Source organism: Rhinatrema bivittatum, chromosome 4 (genome assembly GCF_901001135.1).
Source record: "Rhinatrema bivittatum chromosome 4, aRhiBiv1.1, whole genome shotgun sequence".
NCBI lineage: Eukaryota > Metazoa > Chordata > Amphibia > Gymnophiona > Rhinatrematidae > Rhinatrema > Rhinatrema bivittatum.
In genome coordinates this window covers 202,281,585-202,300,230 of record NC_042618.1, presented here as the reverse complement: position 1 = coordinate 202,300,230, position 18,646 = coordinate 202,281,585, and the positions used below count along the sequence as shown (strand labels likewise).

The window sequence follows — 18,646 nt, the reverse complement described above, 5'->3', positions numbered from 1 at the left end:
TGATATACTCGCTTATGCACGAAACAAATGGATGTCCAAAAATTAATGAATGGACATCACTACTTATTATGTTTCCAGGAGCTGAGTTTCCAAAACACAGTTCGTTGTCTTTCAACTTTGCTAACCAATGTCTTGACAAGCTGCTTATTCTTGTTGAATACTTTTGGTTTATTTTTAATTTTCCTGCTTCAAACTCATTTTCTTTTATTGCAGATAAGATAATGGTAAGAACTCGTGTAGTCTGGGAGACGGCACCCGTACCTACAGTGTAATGATCTCTGACCTCCACGGAGACATGATTCATGTTATGCTTTTTTAGGTTGCTGGAGTTTATAATGGGGTTGGGGTAGAGAATAAGTAAAGGAGATGGGGGTTGGGTTTGGAAGTTAGGGTGGGGGGAGCAGGGGGAAGGAGAGATGGGATAGTGGAAAGAATAATGGTTATTGTTAAGTCGTGAATGGGGTGATTTCGAGTTTGTTCTTTTATTGGATCCAACAGTCTAAGATAAGAGATAGGGGAGCTGCTGCTCATAATGGGTCACGGCAGCTCTTTCCAATTAAAGACTTAGTTCAGCAATGTTTCATTCTGTTTGTTTTTACTTTTTAGCATATAAAAGTTAAACTGGTAACATGGAATGTGACAGGACTGGATATGCTTGTAAAATAGGAAACAGTGCTTATTTACCTGAACAGGTTGAAATACAGCATTGCAATTCTTCAAGAAACTCAACTCTCAGAAGCTGAACTTAAACTAAGGAGAAGGTGGGTTGCACAGTTTTGTTTTTTTAGCTACTGTATCATCTAAAAGTTGTGAGGTAGTTATTTTGGTACATAACAATGTTTCTTTTAAGATGGTGAAAAAGCAGGTTGATTCAAAGAGGAGATTCATTATTATACAGGGCAAGTTAATGAGTAAATTAACTATTTTAGTTTCTACATATACCTCCAACAATTATGATTATATTTTTATTTTCTACTTTGATGACTAATATTTTAGAGAGAGGAAATTATCCCATCACACTGGGGTGGGGGTTTGAACTGTATTATTCACTCATTCTGGGACTAGTGTTAAAGTGCAATCCATGAGAATAAATGTTGTGTGTAAACATCTCAAAGTGATTGATCTCTGGCGAGTCCTTAATCCTTTTGTTAAGACTTCACACATTATGGCATGGCTCATGATAAATGTACCAGAATGGATTTCATCTAAGAACATAAGATTTGTCATCCTGGGTCACATCAAAGATCCATTAAACCCAGTGTCCTGTTTCCAACAAGTCACAAGTACCTGGCAAGAACCCAAAAGGTAAACATAAGAACATGCCATACTGGGTAAGACCAAAGGTCCATCAAGCCCAGCATCCTATCTCCAACAGTGGCCAATCCACACCATAAGAACCTGGCAAGTTCCCAAAAACTAAGTCTATCTCATGTTACTGCTGCTAGTAATAGCAGTGGTTATTTTCTAAGTCAACTTAATTAATAGCAGGTAATGGACTTCTCCTCCAAGAACTTATCCAATCCTTTTTTAAACCCAGCTACACTAACTGCACTAACCACATCCCCTGGCAACAAATTCCAGAGTTTAATTGTGCGTTGAGTGAAAAAGAACTTTCTCCGATTAGTTTTAAATGTGCCACATGCTAACTTCATGGAGTGCCCCCTAGTCCTTCTATTATCCAAAAGAGTAAATAACCGATTCACATCTACCCGTTCTAGACCTCTTATGATTTTAAACACCTCTATCATATCCCTCCCTCAGCCGTCTCTTCTCCAAGCTGAAAAGTCCTAACCTCTTTAGTCTTTCCTCATAGGGGAGATGTTCCATCCCCTTTATCATTTTGGTCGCCCTTCTCTGTACCTTCTCTATCGCAACTATATCTTTTTTGAGATGTGGTGACCAGAATTGTACACAGTATTCAAGGTGCGATACAGAGGCATTATGACATTTTCCATTTTATTCACCATTCCCTTTCTAATAATTCCCAACATTCTGTTTGCTTTTTTGACTTCCACAGCACACTGAACCGACGATTTTAATGTGTTATCCACTATGACGCCTAGATCTCTTTCTTGGGTGGTAGCTCCTAATATGGAACCTAACATCATGTAACTATAGCATGGGTTATTTTTCCCTATATGCATACCTTGCACTTATCCGCATTAAATTTCATCTGTCATTTGGATGCCCAATTTTCCAGATTCCATGTTGCTTATCCCAGTAATAAGCAGTTGATTTTTACAAGTCTACCTTAATAGTGGTTTATGGACTTTTCCTTCAAGATCTTGTCCAAAGCTTTCTCCACAACCTCAGGCAATGAATTCCAAAGCTTAATAATTCATTGAATAAAAAAAATGTCCTGTTTTACATATACTACTTAGCAACTAAATTGCATATTCCATAGTCTTCATATTTTTTGAAAGAGTAAACAACTGATTTGCGTTTACCTATCCATTCCGCTCATTATTTTATAGGCTTTTATCATGTCTCCCCTCAGCCATCTCTTCTCCAAGCTATACATTCCTAACCTCTTTAATATTTCCTCATAGGGAAATCATTCCATCCTTTTATCATTTTGGTCACCCTTCTTTGTACCCTAATTCTGCTATATTTTTTCTGAGATACGGGGACCAGAATTGCACATAATATTCAAGTTATGGTCATATCATGGAGCAATACAGAGGCTTTATGATATTCTTTATTTTATTCTCCATTCCTTTCCTAATAATTCAGATAATTACAGATGATTTCAACATATTATCCATGATGATGCATAGATCCTTTCTCTGAGTGGTGACTCCCAATGTGGAACCTTGCTTTCTGCAGATATAATTTAGATTGCTCTTCCTTAAGTGCATCATGGGCAATGGGCGGCGCTACTTAGCCGGACACGTTATCCAGCTAAGTAGTGATCTTCAGCCTTAGAGGGATAACTTATCCACCTAAATTAGACCTATTCAATAGCAGGTGTAAATTCAGACAGATAATACTTATCCATCTAAGCAGCGATTTGTCCAGAGATATTCAGCAGCATAGACATGTTGCTGAATATCCCATTTAAGTTAGCCAGATATGCCTATCCTGCTAACTTACATAAACAGAGTATTGACCCTAGGTATCTGTGACATACAGAATTTACAGGACACCTGAAGCTCAAGACAGAACAAAATGCAAGTATCTTGGTGCTTAATAAAAAGCTTGTTTAAATAAGAATATTTTTAACAAACCCTTAAAAGTCTTTGAACAATTTTCTAACCACAACTCATGGGTCAGTGAATTCCAAAGATGTGGTGCAGCTACAGATAAAGCTCGTTCTTTCGTAGTGGAAAGACGAGGAAGTCTCACTGAAGGAATTTTGAGGAGGTTGCGATCTCTGGAACACAAGAGCCTAGTAGGCTTAAAGATTTTTAATAATGCATTTATCCATGGGCAGGCACCCAGAGATAACAGTTTGTGCACTAGTGTAAAGACCTTATATTTAGTTCTCTGATGGACGGGTAACCAGTAAAGTTCAACCAAAACAGGAGTTATATGACCTCGTCTTACAGCCTGTAATTACTCTGGCAGCAGCATTTTGCAATAACTGCAAAGCTTTTACTGCTGATATCTGTAGACACAAATTGATGGAATTAGGGGCTTATATAACTGTGCAGAATGGGTCAGGCTGTAATAGTGGCTTCAAATTCCAAGTCAGCCTCAATTTATAGAAGCCAGCCTTAATCACTTTCATTTGCAGACCAAAACTGATAGTTGAGTCAAGAATGACCCCTAAACTTTAGGCTCCACTAACAACTCGTAATTCTTCAGCATTGATCCTCAAGTTTAAAGGTGTAGTGGATAGGACACTATGCTGAATGACTATTTATGTCTTACAGATGTTCAGGGCTAGTTTGTTGTGTGTCATTACATGGTTAGACAGAGAGAAATCATCGAAGAGGTTTCTTCTCAGGTATTCTCCATAGGGATATAAATCTTAATGTCAACAGTAAAAATGTGAAAGCCTATGCAGAGACTCTCAAGTAGTCTACAGACTGGAGCAAGGTAGATATTAAAATGTAATGAGGATAAAGCCGATCCATGAGGTACACCCATTGGCACTGCATGACAGTCTGAGCGTAAACTATCAGTCATGGTTTGAACTTTTCTACTAGTTAGATAAGATTGAAACCAGTTAAGTACAGGTCCAGTTATTCCTAATTCTTCCAATCTGTAGAGTAGTATTTTGTGTTCAATCGTGTCAAAGGTTGAGCTAATGTCAAGCATAACCAGACCAAATCTCCAATTGCTATCTAATCCTCTCCTCAGACTGTCCAAAAGGGAGAGAATAAGGATCTTAGTGTTCAAATGTCTTTAAATGTAACTCATGATTATCCTCGATGAAATCAGTTAACTGCCTTAAAACGATGGACTCTAGAAGTTTGGATTCAAATGAAAGACGAAATCGGTCATTAGGTTCCAGCCCTACTTTTTTTTAAAAAAAGAGGCGCACTAAGGCTTAATTTAGAGAAGCAGGGACATGACCTTCTGCTAGTGAAAAATTTATGAAGTCAAGAAAGGAGCAACAGTATCACTTATACTTATCTCTCCAGTTAGAATTTGTTTTAACCTATCTTTTTTCTATCAGCCTAGTTCCTCTTTCCCTGTTATAATGTAACTTATTGCTTTCACTGTTAACTGGTTCCCTCTAGTTTATTGTAAACCGGTACGATAAGACCTGGTCTTGAGCATCGGTATATTAAAAGAATTTAAATAAATAAAATAAATAAATTATAATTTTTTTTTGTAAATTATATTTTATTTATATAGTATATAATAACCATTGTATAATACACAAAGTACTATATTAGTCCATAGCATTCACTTTGATACCATCTCAATATTCAACTGATAAAATATCTCAGAAATACCCACATACAACAAAAAATTAAGTTCCCCTCTCCCTATCCCACCCATACTAACCAAACAAAGCGACAAACATTTGTGACATGAATTGCCATTATTAATTACTACAAGGTCAGGCTTTTAAATAATTGTGGAAATTTAAAAACCCTAGGAAAACAATACAGCTCCAGTACTTATGACATCCCCTCCTCATTTCACTTATGTAATGATACAGCAACTACCTTCAGACCCCAAATCTACAATCAGGACCAAAATGGAAGGAAGACCAACTTAAGAAAGGGCCCCATATTTTCTGAAATTTCTGAAGGGTATGATTTTTCAGAGCTGTCAATCTATATAAGACGCAAACCTTCTCCAACCTCTGAAGGACAACCTATGTACAGGGAATTATGATTGACTTCTAATAGCAGCCATTTCACATCGTGCCGCTATAAGAATATAATGATACAATTGCCATCTCTCTGACGGGATGTCAAGGGTATATTCAATAACACATTTTCAGGAAAGAATTTAGGACATTCTAGAACTATATCTTAAAGTAATGCCAGTATAGACTTCCCAGTACTGAACCATTTTTGGACATTCCCACCATGAATGGAAAAAAGTTCCTCTACTCTTTCCAACATAAGTCATCCCTATTGGGGTAAGTCCTCTGGCAACTGTACCGGCGTGAGATGCCATCACAATAAAACTTTAACAGTTTTCAGATAGTAGAGCAGAGATCAAGCTTCGCTTAGTATTATAAAATATCTTTTCCCATTCTTTCTCTGTCAAAGCTCGACCTAAGTCCCATTCCCATGCTTTAATATAGGCTGGCTTTTCCAAGGGGTCCTTAATCAGGAATTTATACATTCTAGATATCAAACCTTTCATTTTATCTGCATAGTCACACCAGTTATCAATCTGAGTTTTACCTAGTCTCAGATCATCATCTACTCTCTGTTATCATAAAGTGGCATATTTGAAGGTATGGGAAGATATCATTATTCTGCAAATGGTACCTGTCTTGTAGGAAAGGGAATGTTAAATAATCGCCGGCCCCCCACAACTGTCCTAAGCGTGTTAAGCCTTTTTCCACCCACTTCTTAAACAGATGTGTTGTTCCACCCTCCGGAAATAGTGCATTATGAATGATAGACAAGTTTAAAAAGTACCTCCTTTTACCTATTAGCTTAGGCTGCCATTGTTTCCAAACTCTCAATGTAGTTCCCATTTTCAGAGGCAAGCATGCTAAAGGTTTCCAAGTCGCCCGCGATTGCCATGTCATTGCCCACAAGGGCATGCAACCAATCATTTTTGTTCCAACACAACACAGAGTTTGGGATCCCCTTTCCTATTCCAATCAAAAAATGCCCTCATTTGTGCAGCCATATAATACCAACTGAGGTGTGGGACATCTAAGCCACCATTCAATTTTGAGCAGTACATAATATTTCTTGCAATCCAAAGAGGCCTTCACTTCCAAATAAAAGTGAAGATACACTTCTGCCACAGCTTTAATATCGCTGTTGATATATAGATAGGGAGCGACTGAAAAAAAAAAAAGTACAGGTAATACGTTCATCATTACAGCAGCTATTCCACCCAAACAAGAGAGGGAAAACTCGGACCAGGTACCTAAATCTTGATATATTTTATTTGCTAATAGGAGGAAATTCAACTTATATAGATCCTTCAGTTGATTACATATATGGATTCCCAAATACTTAATCTTTTTAGTAGCCCACCTAAACTGAAAAGCAGATCTCAGCTTAAGAGTTGGTCTTCTGGAACAGATAAATTTAATAATTCAGATTTATCCAAATTTAATTTGAAAGCTGAAACAGCACTAAACTCCCTCAAAGCTTCCATGGCCACACCCAAAGATTGATCCGGCTTAGTCAGTGTAAATAGGATATTGTCTGCAAAAAGAGACAGTTTGTAGTTGTCTCCCCTCACAGACACCCCATATACCTTTTCTTCTTTGCGAACATTAATAGCTAGGGGTTCCAAAAATAAAGCAAATAAAGGTGATAAGGGTCAGCCTTGCCCAGTCCCCCTCTGAATAGTGAAAGGGTCAGAGTAAGAACCATTGACCTTGACACTGGCCTGCGGCTCTTTATACAACTGCCATAACCAATTGAGAAAAAAGGGACCACAATTAATTTGTTCTAAAGTACAAAAGATAAAAGGCCAGTGCACCATGTCAAAGGCTTTCTCGGCATCCACCAATAGCAATACAGCAGGAATTTGCTCTTTTTTCACCCACTAGTTAAGGTCTATAATTTTTCACCCATTGTTTGCTGCCATCTTGCCTGGAATGAAACCAGCCTGATCCGGATGCACCAATTTAGCCATCACCCTGTTAAGGCAGTTAGCTAAGATTTTAGCTAAAATCTTAAGATCAACATTAAGTAAGGCTTTAGGCTGATAGAACCCACACTCAGTTATATCCTGCCCTGGTTTCGCAAGAATAGTTATACTCACTATATCAGACCCTGGGAATATGGAATTACCCACCCTTAAGTAATTAAATGACGTACCATCTACATCCCTGATCCCAGTTATCTGGTTCTAAGAGAGATGTATTTTTAAACCATCCAGCCAGAAATCTACTGGCCTTGTTTCCCCATTTGAAAAATTCCTGTTTGACCAGATTGAGTTGTAGGGCGATACTGTCAAGCTCTAAAGATTGTGATGCAAAGCGAGCTCTCTGTAATTTTATATAAACTGAATTAGACATTGTTCTTTTATGTACTGAAGCTAAATCAGAAATTTCAGCTTGCAATTGCCTCTTTGCTTGCAATTTGTCTTTCTTTTTGAATACTGCTCTAGAAATTAGTCACCCATGGATAACTGCCTTCAAACATTCCCAAATCAAGGAGGGATTAGTGCCTCCTACATTGCTACTATTTAGATACTCTAAAATATAACTAGACAATGTTTTGCAGAAGCCCTCATCTGTTAGCAACGTATCATTTAGTTTCCAAAACCTTTTCCCTGTATCCTTACCCACATACTGTAAAACTTACCAAATAGGTGCATGATCTGACCATGTAATGGTTCTCATTTCCACCCCAACAATCCGTTCCAGAATCACCTTGTCCACCAAAAAAAAATCTATCCTAGAATAGGATTTATGAGGATTAGAATAAAAGGTATAATTTTGTTCAGTTGGGAAACGGTGCCTCTATACATCAATGATATTCCATCGCTTCATTACATGTTTAAGACTTGCTCTATAGGAGTTATCACTATCACTACCACCCCCAGAGTTATCCAGAGACGATGAAAGAGTTAAATTAAAATCCCCTGCAACTATCAAATGACCCTCCCCTTCCTTGTCTATAAGTTTACTGATGGGCATAAATGTTTATAATGATATATAATTCCCCCCCTAATTCACAAGTTGTTAATAAATATCTTCCTCGGGGATCTGCCACCAACTTTTTGATAATGCATTCAAGGTTTTTAAGAAACAAGATCCTTACCCCCGCGCATTTTGCATGTTTGGAGGTTGGAACAAAAAACCCGTAGAGAATAGAGGCCATTTTAGAAGATGTTCAAAACATAGTTTTAAGTGTGTTTCTTGCAATAAAACAATGGAAGCCCCAGAGTCTAAAATTTCAGACCTGAGAAAATGCTTACGCAGGGTATTCAACCCCTTAATGTTGTTAGATAGGATCTGAATAGATGGCATAATGACTTTTAGACCAAAAGATGGTTAAGTCTGTCTACCATCACTGTCCCTCCTCTAGTAATATAAATGCTTTATCTGACCTCCAACCCTCAAAGAAGCACCCCACTTGAATCCCACAGCCATAATTGTTTAGCACAATATGTCACAATGTCATCATAAAAATAATTCAAACAAACAATGGCTCAACTACCTCATGTAATTCATACAAAAACCACATGCCATCTAATCATGAGGAAAAACATTTAAAAATAATTTTAGGAATTAGTATCAGAAATAAAAGTGCTCTTTCCAATACATTCTCCAGGCTCTTGCCCGTAATGGGCTATAACAAGTATCATAGACGAGCACTGAAGTTCACATCATTTGCTTCTTCCCATACTTAATTGTTTCTACTAATTTTATTGAAATTACTCAAACTAAAGTCATTTATATTTTCGCTTTTAATTCTCCAACGAATTTATTTGCAAACATTCAACTTCTTTTTCAGCCCGCTGCGGTACCTCAACTTCATATACCCAGCATTGCCTGGAGATTGTATTGAAAAGAGCGCTTATTTCTGATACTAATTCTCACAATTATTTTTAAATGTTTTTCCTCATGATTAGATGGCATGTGGTTTTTATCATAAAAATAATACCACATAATACAAAAAATAAAGAGAACCCCCCCACTCCCACCCGATACTCCTTTCCCCTTAACCAACTGCTATTCCTCCATAGCAGTGCTGCATACACAGAAGAATATAGTAATCTACAAAGAAAAAACTCTCCTCGAGCTTTGAAAAATAAACTATCAATTGACTCTTGCCAATGTTACGTTAAATCTGACTCAGAAACTGACGTCCCTTAAACTGATCGCAACTTTACAGGTACCTAGAGGAACGCTCAAACAAAGAAAAAAGGTAAAGAAGACTTCTGGCTGCAGCCTAATTGGAACTGTTCATTATTTTCCAGAGTCTTTCCAAGATAGGGAGTCCCCCAAATGTCCATGGAGTCTCCGCCCTCCTTTTCCCACTCTTTGCTATCGCGGTGTATCCTCACACATGAGGGGAGCTGGATTATTGGGTAAAGACGTCATCTTGAACATGATGCCAGTGGATTGCAAAATGGCCACCGCTTTGCTGACCAATTGAGCTTTCAAGGCGGATCCCTGTATTGTAATGGCTACCCCAAATGGGAACAGCCATGGATAGCGGATGCGCAATACTGAGGTTATTTCCTTAAATTCCAGCCTCTTTTTAATGGTAAGAGGAGAGAGATCAGAAAACACAGCTGCAGTGTTTGTCTTCCAATTCCAGGATTGCTGTTTACGTGAGGCAGTTAGCACTTTCTTTGACTTGTAAGTGGTGAAAACATGCAATGATGTCTCATGGTTTATTTCCAATCTTGGGCCCCAGCGACCAGTGTGCCTGTTCTAGTTCCACTGTTGGTCCTTCTGAAATTAACTTGGTAGCTTTATCTTGGCTCAAAAAGAAAGCAAAAGTTGCTTCACTACCACATGGCAGTCACTGTAAGCTTCGGTTTCCGGTATACCCCAGAATCGCAAGTTGTATCTACAATTACAATTCTCCAAATCTTCTAATTTTGTTTGCAAATCCGAATTGTATTTTATCACAAAGCTTTTGCATTTTGTCCAATTTATTGGCATGGGCTTCCAATCTGACATCGTGCTTGTCAACCTGCCTCCGAATATCCTACATCTCCTCTCGCATCTCCACCATCATATCTACGACTCCTGCTTATTATCACGAATCTTTTTGGAGCTCAGAAAACCATTGGCGAAATTCTTCCCACGTAGGTAAGTCAGGCAGGCATTGCTGTGTTCAGCTCCCCTGGCTGCGGGGCGGTCTCCTCAACAGGATCTGGATGAGCTTCGATCTCGACCATTCCACTGGGCCCATTAGCATCTGAAGACAATTTCACAAAAGAAAACTGCTTGAAATCAGGTCTTTTTTTCTTCGTAGCCACTTGTAGAGTTTAATTGTTCAATCCAATGTAGATATATTGCCTCAGTTAGGGAGGATGAGTGGCAATTCTGCGCGACAGGCTCAAGATGCCGGACAGCTCGGGATTAAGCTTTCATCTTGTTCTGTAACGTCAACTGTCCCCCCACATAATTTTTAATACAAGTATCCCACATATATTCAATGGGCAATTGGACAAATTCATTTTAGTCTCTCTGACAGAAACTTGGTCAAACAGACCATTTAATTGGTGAATCCATTGGCTTCTCTTCAAACCATTTTGGGACTTGGTCAAATTAAGTAGAGATTAGAGCAAGTTTAATATCCAGAAAATCCAGAAAAGAATTTACATTAACAGTGACTCCAGTTGAAGTCCCAGAAGACAATGATGAATTCAATTGGGTGACTAAGTTCCTAACAACCCCAAAAAATATTTTTGGACTACTTCCAGCAGCTCTATCTGAGCTATAGTACTTTAAAAATAGTAAGCAACTAAAGAAGGTGGAGACAGCAGAGAATTCAGAAAATGATCTCTCCATATAAAAGTAGAATACTGTTTTGATTAAAGCTCAGAAATATTTATCATATAAAAATAATTAATGAACTTGGTATAACAAAATAAGCATTTTCAATTCAAACCGTATTATTCTAAAGTGCTCTTCTAGAGGCTGTGATTTTTAAAATTTACAACAGAATGGTTTATGATAATTGAAATGAGCAAATCTTGATACTGTTTAAGTTTTTTTCCCCGTCTGCCTGTCTTGCTCTGAGTCAAGCTGCTGATGGCAGGGAGGGAATTTTTGGATTGGAGTTCTCATCAACATTCTGCTGTTTCCCATAAGCACCAAAATTGTATCTAAGGCCTCACACAGACACATATACACAATAACACACATGCAAACTCACAGACACATGAATGGTTTTAAATAAAATGTTTTATTCTGAACTAGCTGATTTTTTTCTCTGTAGTTACAAAACCAAAGTGTGAATATTACAAGTTGAAAATCCATACTAAGGCATACCATGCATTCAATATATATAATGCCAAATCGCCACCACCCCTTTCTACAAATATAAGTTGAAAAGCATTCCTGAAGTCATGCCTATGAATGCTTTCCTTACTTGTTTCTCTTTGGCTGAACAGTTTTCTTCCTGTTCATTTGGGTTGCCAGTTTAACTCGAACAGGTCTCTACATGGACTTCAGAACTGTGAAACTTCATGTTATGGTTCCAGCTGCTATGCAGCCTCCCTTCCACCAGAGGATTCCAGTGAGCCCCACGCAGTACTGTACTAGCCAGCACCTCCCTGATCTCAGGTTCCAATCAGTCTTACAGCCTCTGTTCCACTTGCAGACTTCCGTGAGCACAAGCCCCTCTTTCCTATCTGTACCACACCCAGGCTCCAGCGCTACTTAGCCCGTCTGTCCCTTGCCTCAATGCTTTGGCATCAAGTTCCTATGTGCTCCTTGCTCTAGCCACTTCTGCCTTACGGCCTTCTCGGTCTTTGGGCCTTCTGACCTTAGTTATACTTTGCCTTGTCTCGTGGCCACTGGATCTTCTGACCCTAGCTCTGCCTTGCCTTGTCTTGTGGCCTCGGGCATACTGTCCTCAGCTTTTCTTTACTGCCTTTGGGTCTCTTGGTCCTTTCCTAGCTCACAGCTATCTAGCCATCCCTGACCTCTGGCCTAGCCCTGAGGCTTCCCTAGGCCTCTCTCTGATTCTAGGCCTTTCCTCATTGCTGTCTTCAGGCTTTATGTTCTATATTCAGTGTTGTCCTTGTTCTGTCTAAGTCTGTCTTTGCACTAGCTTTGTCCAGTTGTTCTAGCTCCATGCTTACCCGCACTCTGTTCCTGCGTTCCAGTTAACTCTTACCTCCTTCACAGCTCCAGTATGTTCCAGTTCACTCTTACCTCCTCACAGCTCCAGTCTGTTCCTGTGTTCCAGTTCACTCTTACCTCCACGCAGCTCCAGTCTGTTCCAGTTCACTCTTACCTTCACGTAGCTCCAGTCTATTCCTGTGTTCCAGTTCACTCTTACCTCCATGCAGCTCCAGTCTGTTCCAAGTGTTTCAGTTCACTTTTTCCTTCATGCAGCTCCAGTCTGTTTCTGTATTCTAGTTCACTCTTACCTCCATGCAGCTCGTCTGCTCCAGGTGTTTCAGTTTACTCTTACCTCCATGCAGCTCCAGTCTGTTCCTGAGTTCCAGCCCTTCTTGCTACAATATATGCCATTGAATTGTCAATAGGTTTTACCCGCGTTAAGTGCACTTAACGAGGGTAAATGGCTTTTGAAAATTGCTACAATGGTATGCATAACTGCTTTGAAAATTCATGTTTGTTTTTGAGCACAGTAATGATTTATGAAACCATATATGCAACCAGTGATTATACCGAAGACAGCAGCACTATTTGCAGTAGATATTAAGTTATAGGTTGCATTTACAAGTATGAGGTCAATTGGTTTCTAAATTATTGATTTCTTTGGGGATTGACTCAATAAGTACATTATATTTGTTTGTGTCTCCTTTATTGTTGTGTACTTTTATTATAGTATCATCTTAATGCCTAGAAGTAGTTTACCATAGCATTATGAATACCCATGAGAACAGCACTGATGCTTAGTGTTATTAAACCTGCTATGTATCCCTAGAAGGAAGAGAAAAACTTCTGCCTACCTGGCATGATGACATCAGGAAACCCCATCTTCCGGGTGACAGCCACACCTCTGTTAAAGATCATAGGGTTCTCTCTTCGAATCAGCTCCAAATCTCCACGGAAGAGCTGAAGAGAAACTATAAGTCCTGCAAAACAAAACAAAAAAAAGGACCATATAAGAAAAAAGGGGGAATCAGGCTAGAAATATTAAGGATCCCATGCAGGATTCTAGTGCAATCCAGAGTGGGAAATCTATTTTCCCAAAAACATGTGAGACAGGATCCTGATCACAGAGGATCACTCAAAATTTACAGCTCACTAATATTTTTCTTGCCATTGTTTCTATGATGACACACTAAAACAAATAAGACAACTAAATCATCTTAATCTTCACATCAGCAGAATATTTTTTTCCCTGACATATCACTAATTAAAATTAACATAATGTGGGAGCAGGTGATCTCATATTATACAGACTCATTGGTATCATAGAGAGATGCTCAAATTCACTTTCAGTCTGTGCGACACTAGCATTGTTTTTTTTTGTAAATATTTTATTATATAACATGTGGTATTTGCATGAAAACTTATACTATATAACATCCTTTGTACCACAGTGGTAACATTGATAAACAATTATAAATAACCTAATACAAACTTTGGCTAGAAGCTTGACCATAGCTCGATTCCTCCCCCCCCCCCCCCCAAAAAAAAGAAAAGAGATATAAGATAAGCTAATGTTGGGGAGTCAATAGTAGTACAGTCATAGTCATAAGTATTGATTAAGTGGGGCATTACTGTGTAGACTACCATAGTAAGTAGGGATTCCAAATAGCAGAGAATCTAGTGATTGCAAGATTTTTAAGGGCTGTTAGTTTAAATAGCTCACACATCTTGTCTAACTTTTAAGTAACCCGCAATAATGGAGGAGTATTGGCCGATTGATATTCTGCCACTATCACACATCTGGCAGCTAGTATAATTTGGTGGATCAGAAACCACTCACTTGAAGAGCAATCTAAAGGTAAATTTAACAATGTACTCTCAGGTGATAGCCATATTGAAATATGTAATACCTGCTGGATTAATACGGAGACAGCCCCCCAGAATTGTGTGATTAGAGGACACTCCCACCACATGTGTAGAAAAGAGCCTTTCTGTCTGCACCCTCTCCAACACTGATCCTCTTTAGTGGGATAGGCTTTATGCAAATGAACAGGTGTCATATGCCATCTCATTAGAACTTTATGGGTATTTTCCTCAGCAGGCTCGATGGTCTTTATTTTTTAGTTGCTTCAATTTCTTCTTACGTTATCGACCAGCATCTAAGAACATTCGGGCTGATGCCCTCTCACGCAGTACCGAAGCTGAAGATTCGCCAGTCACGCCACAATACATTCTTGATCCGGCTAAAGTCCTTTTAGTGGCTACCCAAGTACCCCCTGAGGGTAAGACAGTAGTGCCCATTTGTCTGCAGAAGCGAGTTCTCACCTAGGCACACAATTTTCTGACGGTGGAACACCCGGGCAGAGCCTGAACTTTAGAGCTCCTGTCCCACTACTACTGGTGGGACAGGAGCTCTACATGTCTGCAAGGATATCCGAGCGAATGTAGACTCTTGCCCAACCTGTGCCAGACAAAAGCCTTTGCCAGGTCGCCCGTGGGGACTGTTGCAACCTCTTCCCATACCCGTGGAGCCCTGGATTCACCTCTCCATGGATTTCATTGTCGATTTACTACTGTCCAAGGGAAAGCAAGTCATTTGGGTCACGGTAGACAGATTCTCCAAGATGGTCCACCTTTGTGGCCCTCTCAAAATTTCCTACTGCGCCTGAACTCACATAACTCTATACTGAGCACATTTTCCGCTTACATGGATTACCACAACACATCGCTTCCAATCGTGGAAGTTGGTGGTGCACTAGAAAATTTGCTGCTGCTATGTGCCCTAGAATACCTACACTCTCTTACATTACCCTGTGAGCACTACTTTCTTTTATGCAAAAAGCCTATCAAATTTATACTTACAGCAATCCAATCTTTAGAGGGAACATTAGCTAATTCCTTAAAATAATCACCTAATCTACTAACAGCAGTTGCAATAAAATACGTGAATGAAAAAATATTTTCTGCAAGAACATTCAAAACCACTTTCTGTAGTCAAGTGAAATTAATAAAGAGAAATGAGAAAGAGATAACCATAATGCCTTAAAAGCCAGTGATAAGTACCATCCTTTTCACAGCAAGAATTAAAGTTACACAAGAACTGGACCTTTAAAATACAGACAGACCCTTACGGAAAACAGAATAGAAATGTGCCAACAGAAACTGAACCGGAAACCACAAGCCCAACGAAAACCAGAAAACTTATTCCTCTCAAAACTTAAAGCAATAAAATTGGAGATATAAAACAGCATGCATAATATTAAAACCATGCTAATAAAAATAATAAATGTCAAAACAGCTGAAAGAAGGCAAAACGATTACCGGCATGGTTAAAAGGGGAGGTGAAAGAAGCTATTTTAGCCAAAAGATCTTCATTCAAAAATTGGAAGAAGGATCCAACAGAAGAAAATAGGATAAAGCATAAACATTGGCAAGTTAAATGTAAGACATTGATAAGACAGGCTAAGAGAGAATTTGAAAAGAAGTTGGCTGTAGAGGCAAAAACTCACAGTAAAAACTTTTTTAAATATATCCGAAGCAGAAAGCCTGTGAGGGAGTCAGTTGGACCATTAGATGATCGAGGGGTTAAAGGGGCACTTAGAGAAGATAAGGCCATCGCGGAAAGATTAAATGATTTCTTTGCTTCGGTGTTTACTGAAGAGGATGTTGGGGAGGTACCCGTAATGGAGAAGGTTTTCATGGGTAATGATTCAGATGGACTGAATCAAATCAAGACTGAAGGGAGGCCCCTGTGGCAAGGAATATCATGGCATGCTGGGCATGCTCAGTAGGCACTCCAGTGCCATTCAAAAGTTTCATGGAAACTTTTAAAGAAGTTTTTCCGTACATAGGGCTCCATTACCGATGTCACCCATATGTGAGGACTAGCATCCTGCTTGTCCTGGGATAATAAACTTTATAAATACTGTTCATAAACAACAAAGGTAGCATATCCCAATATATTAGACACAAATAAACTACTCGTCTTACAAAGCTAGATAATACCCCCCTGAATCTACTCACCCCTTCTCCCCCCCCCCCCCATTCCCCCCCCTCCCCCCATTCCCCCACTCCAGCTCTCCCCCTCCCACTCCAATGCAGATTATGGTCCTTCAGGGAGAGCACAACCCAAATCTGTATTCTAGCTACAACAGCATTATGATCATGAGGCACCCTCCACAGATTGTTTCCACTCATTATACCTAGTTCATACTTTCTCAAATTGTTGTAACATCTTATGCCTAATGGCTGTTATTTTGCTTAAAGTGTTTACTTTCTCTAGCCTAATCTAAACCACACTTATGAGGGGTAACTTTGCTCCAGCCATAATCTAGCAATTTCACACCTGGCTGCTGTGCAAATATGTTTAACTAAACTGCCTTCATATTTAGTACCTTGGGAAATAGGTACATTGAGCAATGCATGCTGAGGAAGTAACGAAATCGAAATCTGTAGGATGTTCTCTATCCATCTGATAACATCTCTCCAAAAACTTTGAATGAAGGGGCATTCCCACCATAAGTGGATATAGTTTCCCACTCCCTTGCATTTGTTCCAGCATTCCTTTGTGTGAAGATCTGGCTTCAAATCTAGCACAGCTCTTAGTTGAAACGTGCTTGGATGCGACACTCTCTAAAATTTAGAAACTTTCAAACATTTCTGCATATCTCACCATCTGCACAAAAAAAGAAAATTACCAGAGATTATGCTATCCATGATGTTTTTTTTTATGTATATCTCTTTGGAACCTATCCAATAAAATCTGCGTTAAAAAATTTAATCTGGTTGTGAATTAGATAACATAGACCTTTTTGAAGTGCTGTGTTGGTGTTAACTTAATTATCCTTTGAAATATAAATTGGATTACCACCAGTTTAGAGGACTTGGAATGATATGGACATGCTTTAATTACCTTTTGTCAATATTTTGTTTTTGATTTCTTTTTCTGTTATGCCCACCTGTTTTCCTTTTCAAGTTGATTCTTAGAAATTGTAATTTTGAAAATGCATAAATAAAGAATAAAAAAATGTGATCTGTATGCATTTATTTATTTATTTATTTATTTAATTTCTTTTACCATACCGATGCTCAAGACTAGGTCTTATCGTACCGGTTTACAATGTAACTGAGGGGAAACCAATTAACATCAAGGTAGAAAGTAAAGTTACATTAAACAGGAAGCGTAAAACCTGGGCAATGGAAGACAGTATAAAATATGTAACATGGACATTAAAATGCTGTTTAACAAGTGACATAAAAAATTAATTAGCATATGTACAATAAAAAATGTCTCACTCTAAACCAGAAAGAAATATATTTCAAAGCAAACTCCCAAACAAAATATACTTCAAAAGCACAGTCACTCAAACTACCCTCAGCAAGCAAAAGTTTAGCAGTTTAGATAGACTTCAGTTTTTATCCAATGCCAAGTCCTGCTCTGCTCTCAATAGCTCTTGCTTCAATTGCAAGTCACAGATCACAACTGTTTTGACTGAATGTTCACTCTTAATCTGTTCATTCATGGCTGATCTATAAGTAAAATAAACTTCTGACTCAATACCTATCTAGTATCCATCTGAAATGTTTGACTTGCTTACTTGTATTATTTGGCTTTTTAGTTTCAATACAAGTGGCACTTAGTTTCAAACACTCCTGGGTACAGAGAAAACTGGCTATACTACAACAGGTACATGTTTCTTGTACAACCTACATATGAGCATACTGTTATTTATTTATTTATTTTTATATACCGGTATTCGATTTTACATATCACATCGGTTTACATTTAAACAAAATTTGCAGGAACTCAAGCGTTACCCTTTGTCAAATATATTAAACATTTAAATATGGGGATTGTTAACAAGGGATATAAAAGAACATGGTTAAGCGGTGTTTGGGTAGATCCTTGGGTACTGTGGCAGATGACCACACCCACGGGGAGGAGCCACGTAAGGAGCCACAGTACTGGGCTAGAGTCAGAACGCACAAACACAGTTAGTTCTTTATTATACAGCTTGAGGAGTGCCACCAGAGGTGGCAGTAGTGAGGCAGTCTGGTAGTAGCAGTCTCAGGAACCTCGGCAGAGGGAGCCCTTCTCACCCCGTTGGTCTCCGAAGCAGGTTTCCCAGCAAGGTAGTACTGTGGATGAGACAGACAGAGTTAGAGTACTCACTAGGTGTTTGCTGTAAGTATGCGATTCCACCAGGTTGAAGAAGAGAGTGCAGGCACCGAGGCAGGGAGAGCAAGCCCTCAAGGAGCAGGTACCCAGGTTAGCAGTTACCC

General features: G+C 38.9%; 1 protein-coding gene across 4 annotated transcripts in view; it reads right to left on the bottom strand.

Moving 5' to 3' along the window:
- DOCK3 (dedicator of cytokinesis 3) overlaps positions 1–18,646 on the bottom strand; it is a 1,203,328-nt gene that overhangs the window by 478,281 nt on the left and 706,401 nt on the right. For all 4 annotated transcript variants that reach the window (XM_029599541.1, XM_029599543.1, XM_029599542.1 and 1 more), the window contains one exon: positions 13,219–13,344. In XM_029599541.1, the coding sequence (XP_029455401.1) occupies positions 13,219–13,344 (126 nt within the window). The remainder of the gene's footprint in view (positions 1–13,218; positions 13,345–18,646) is intronic.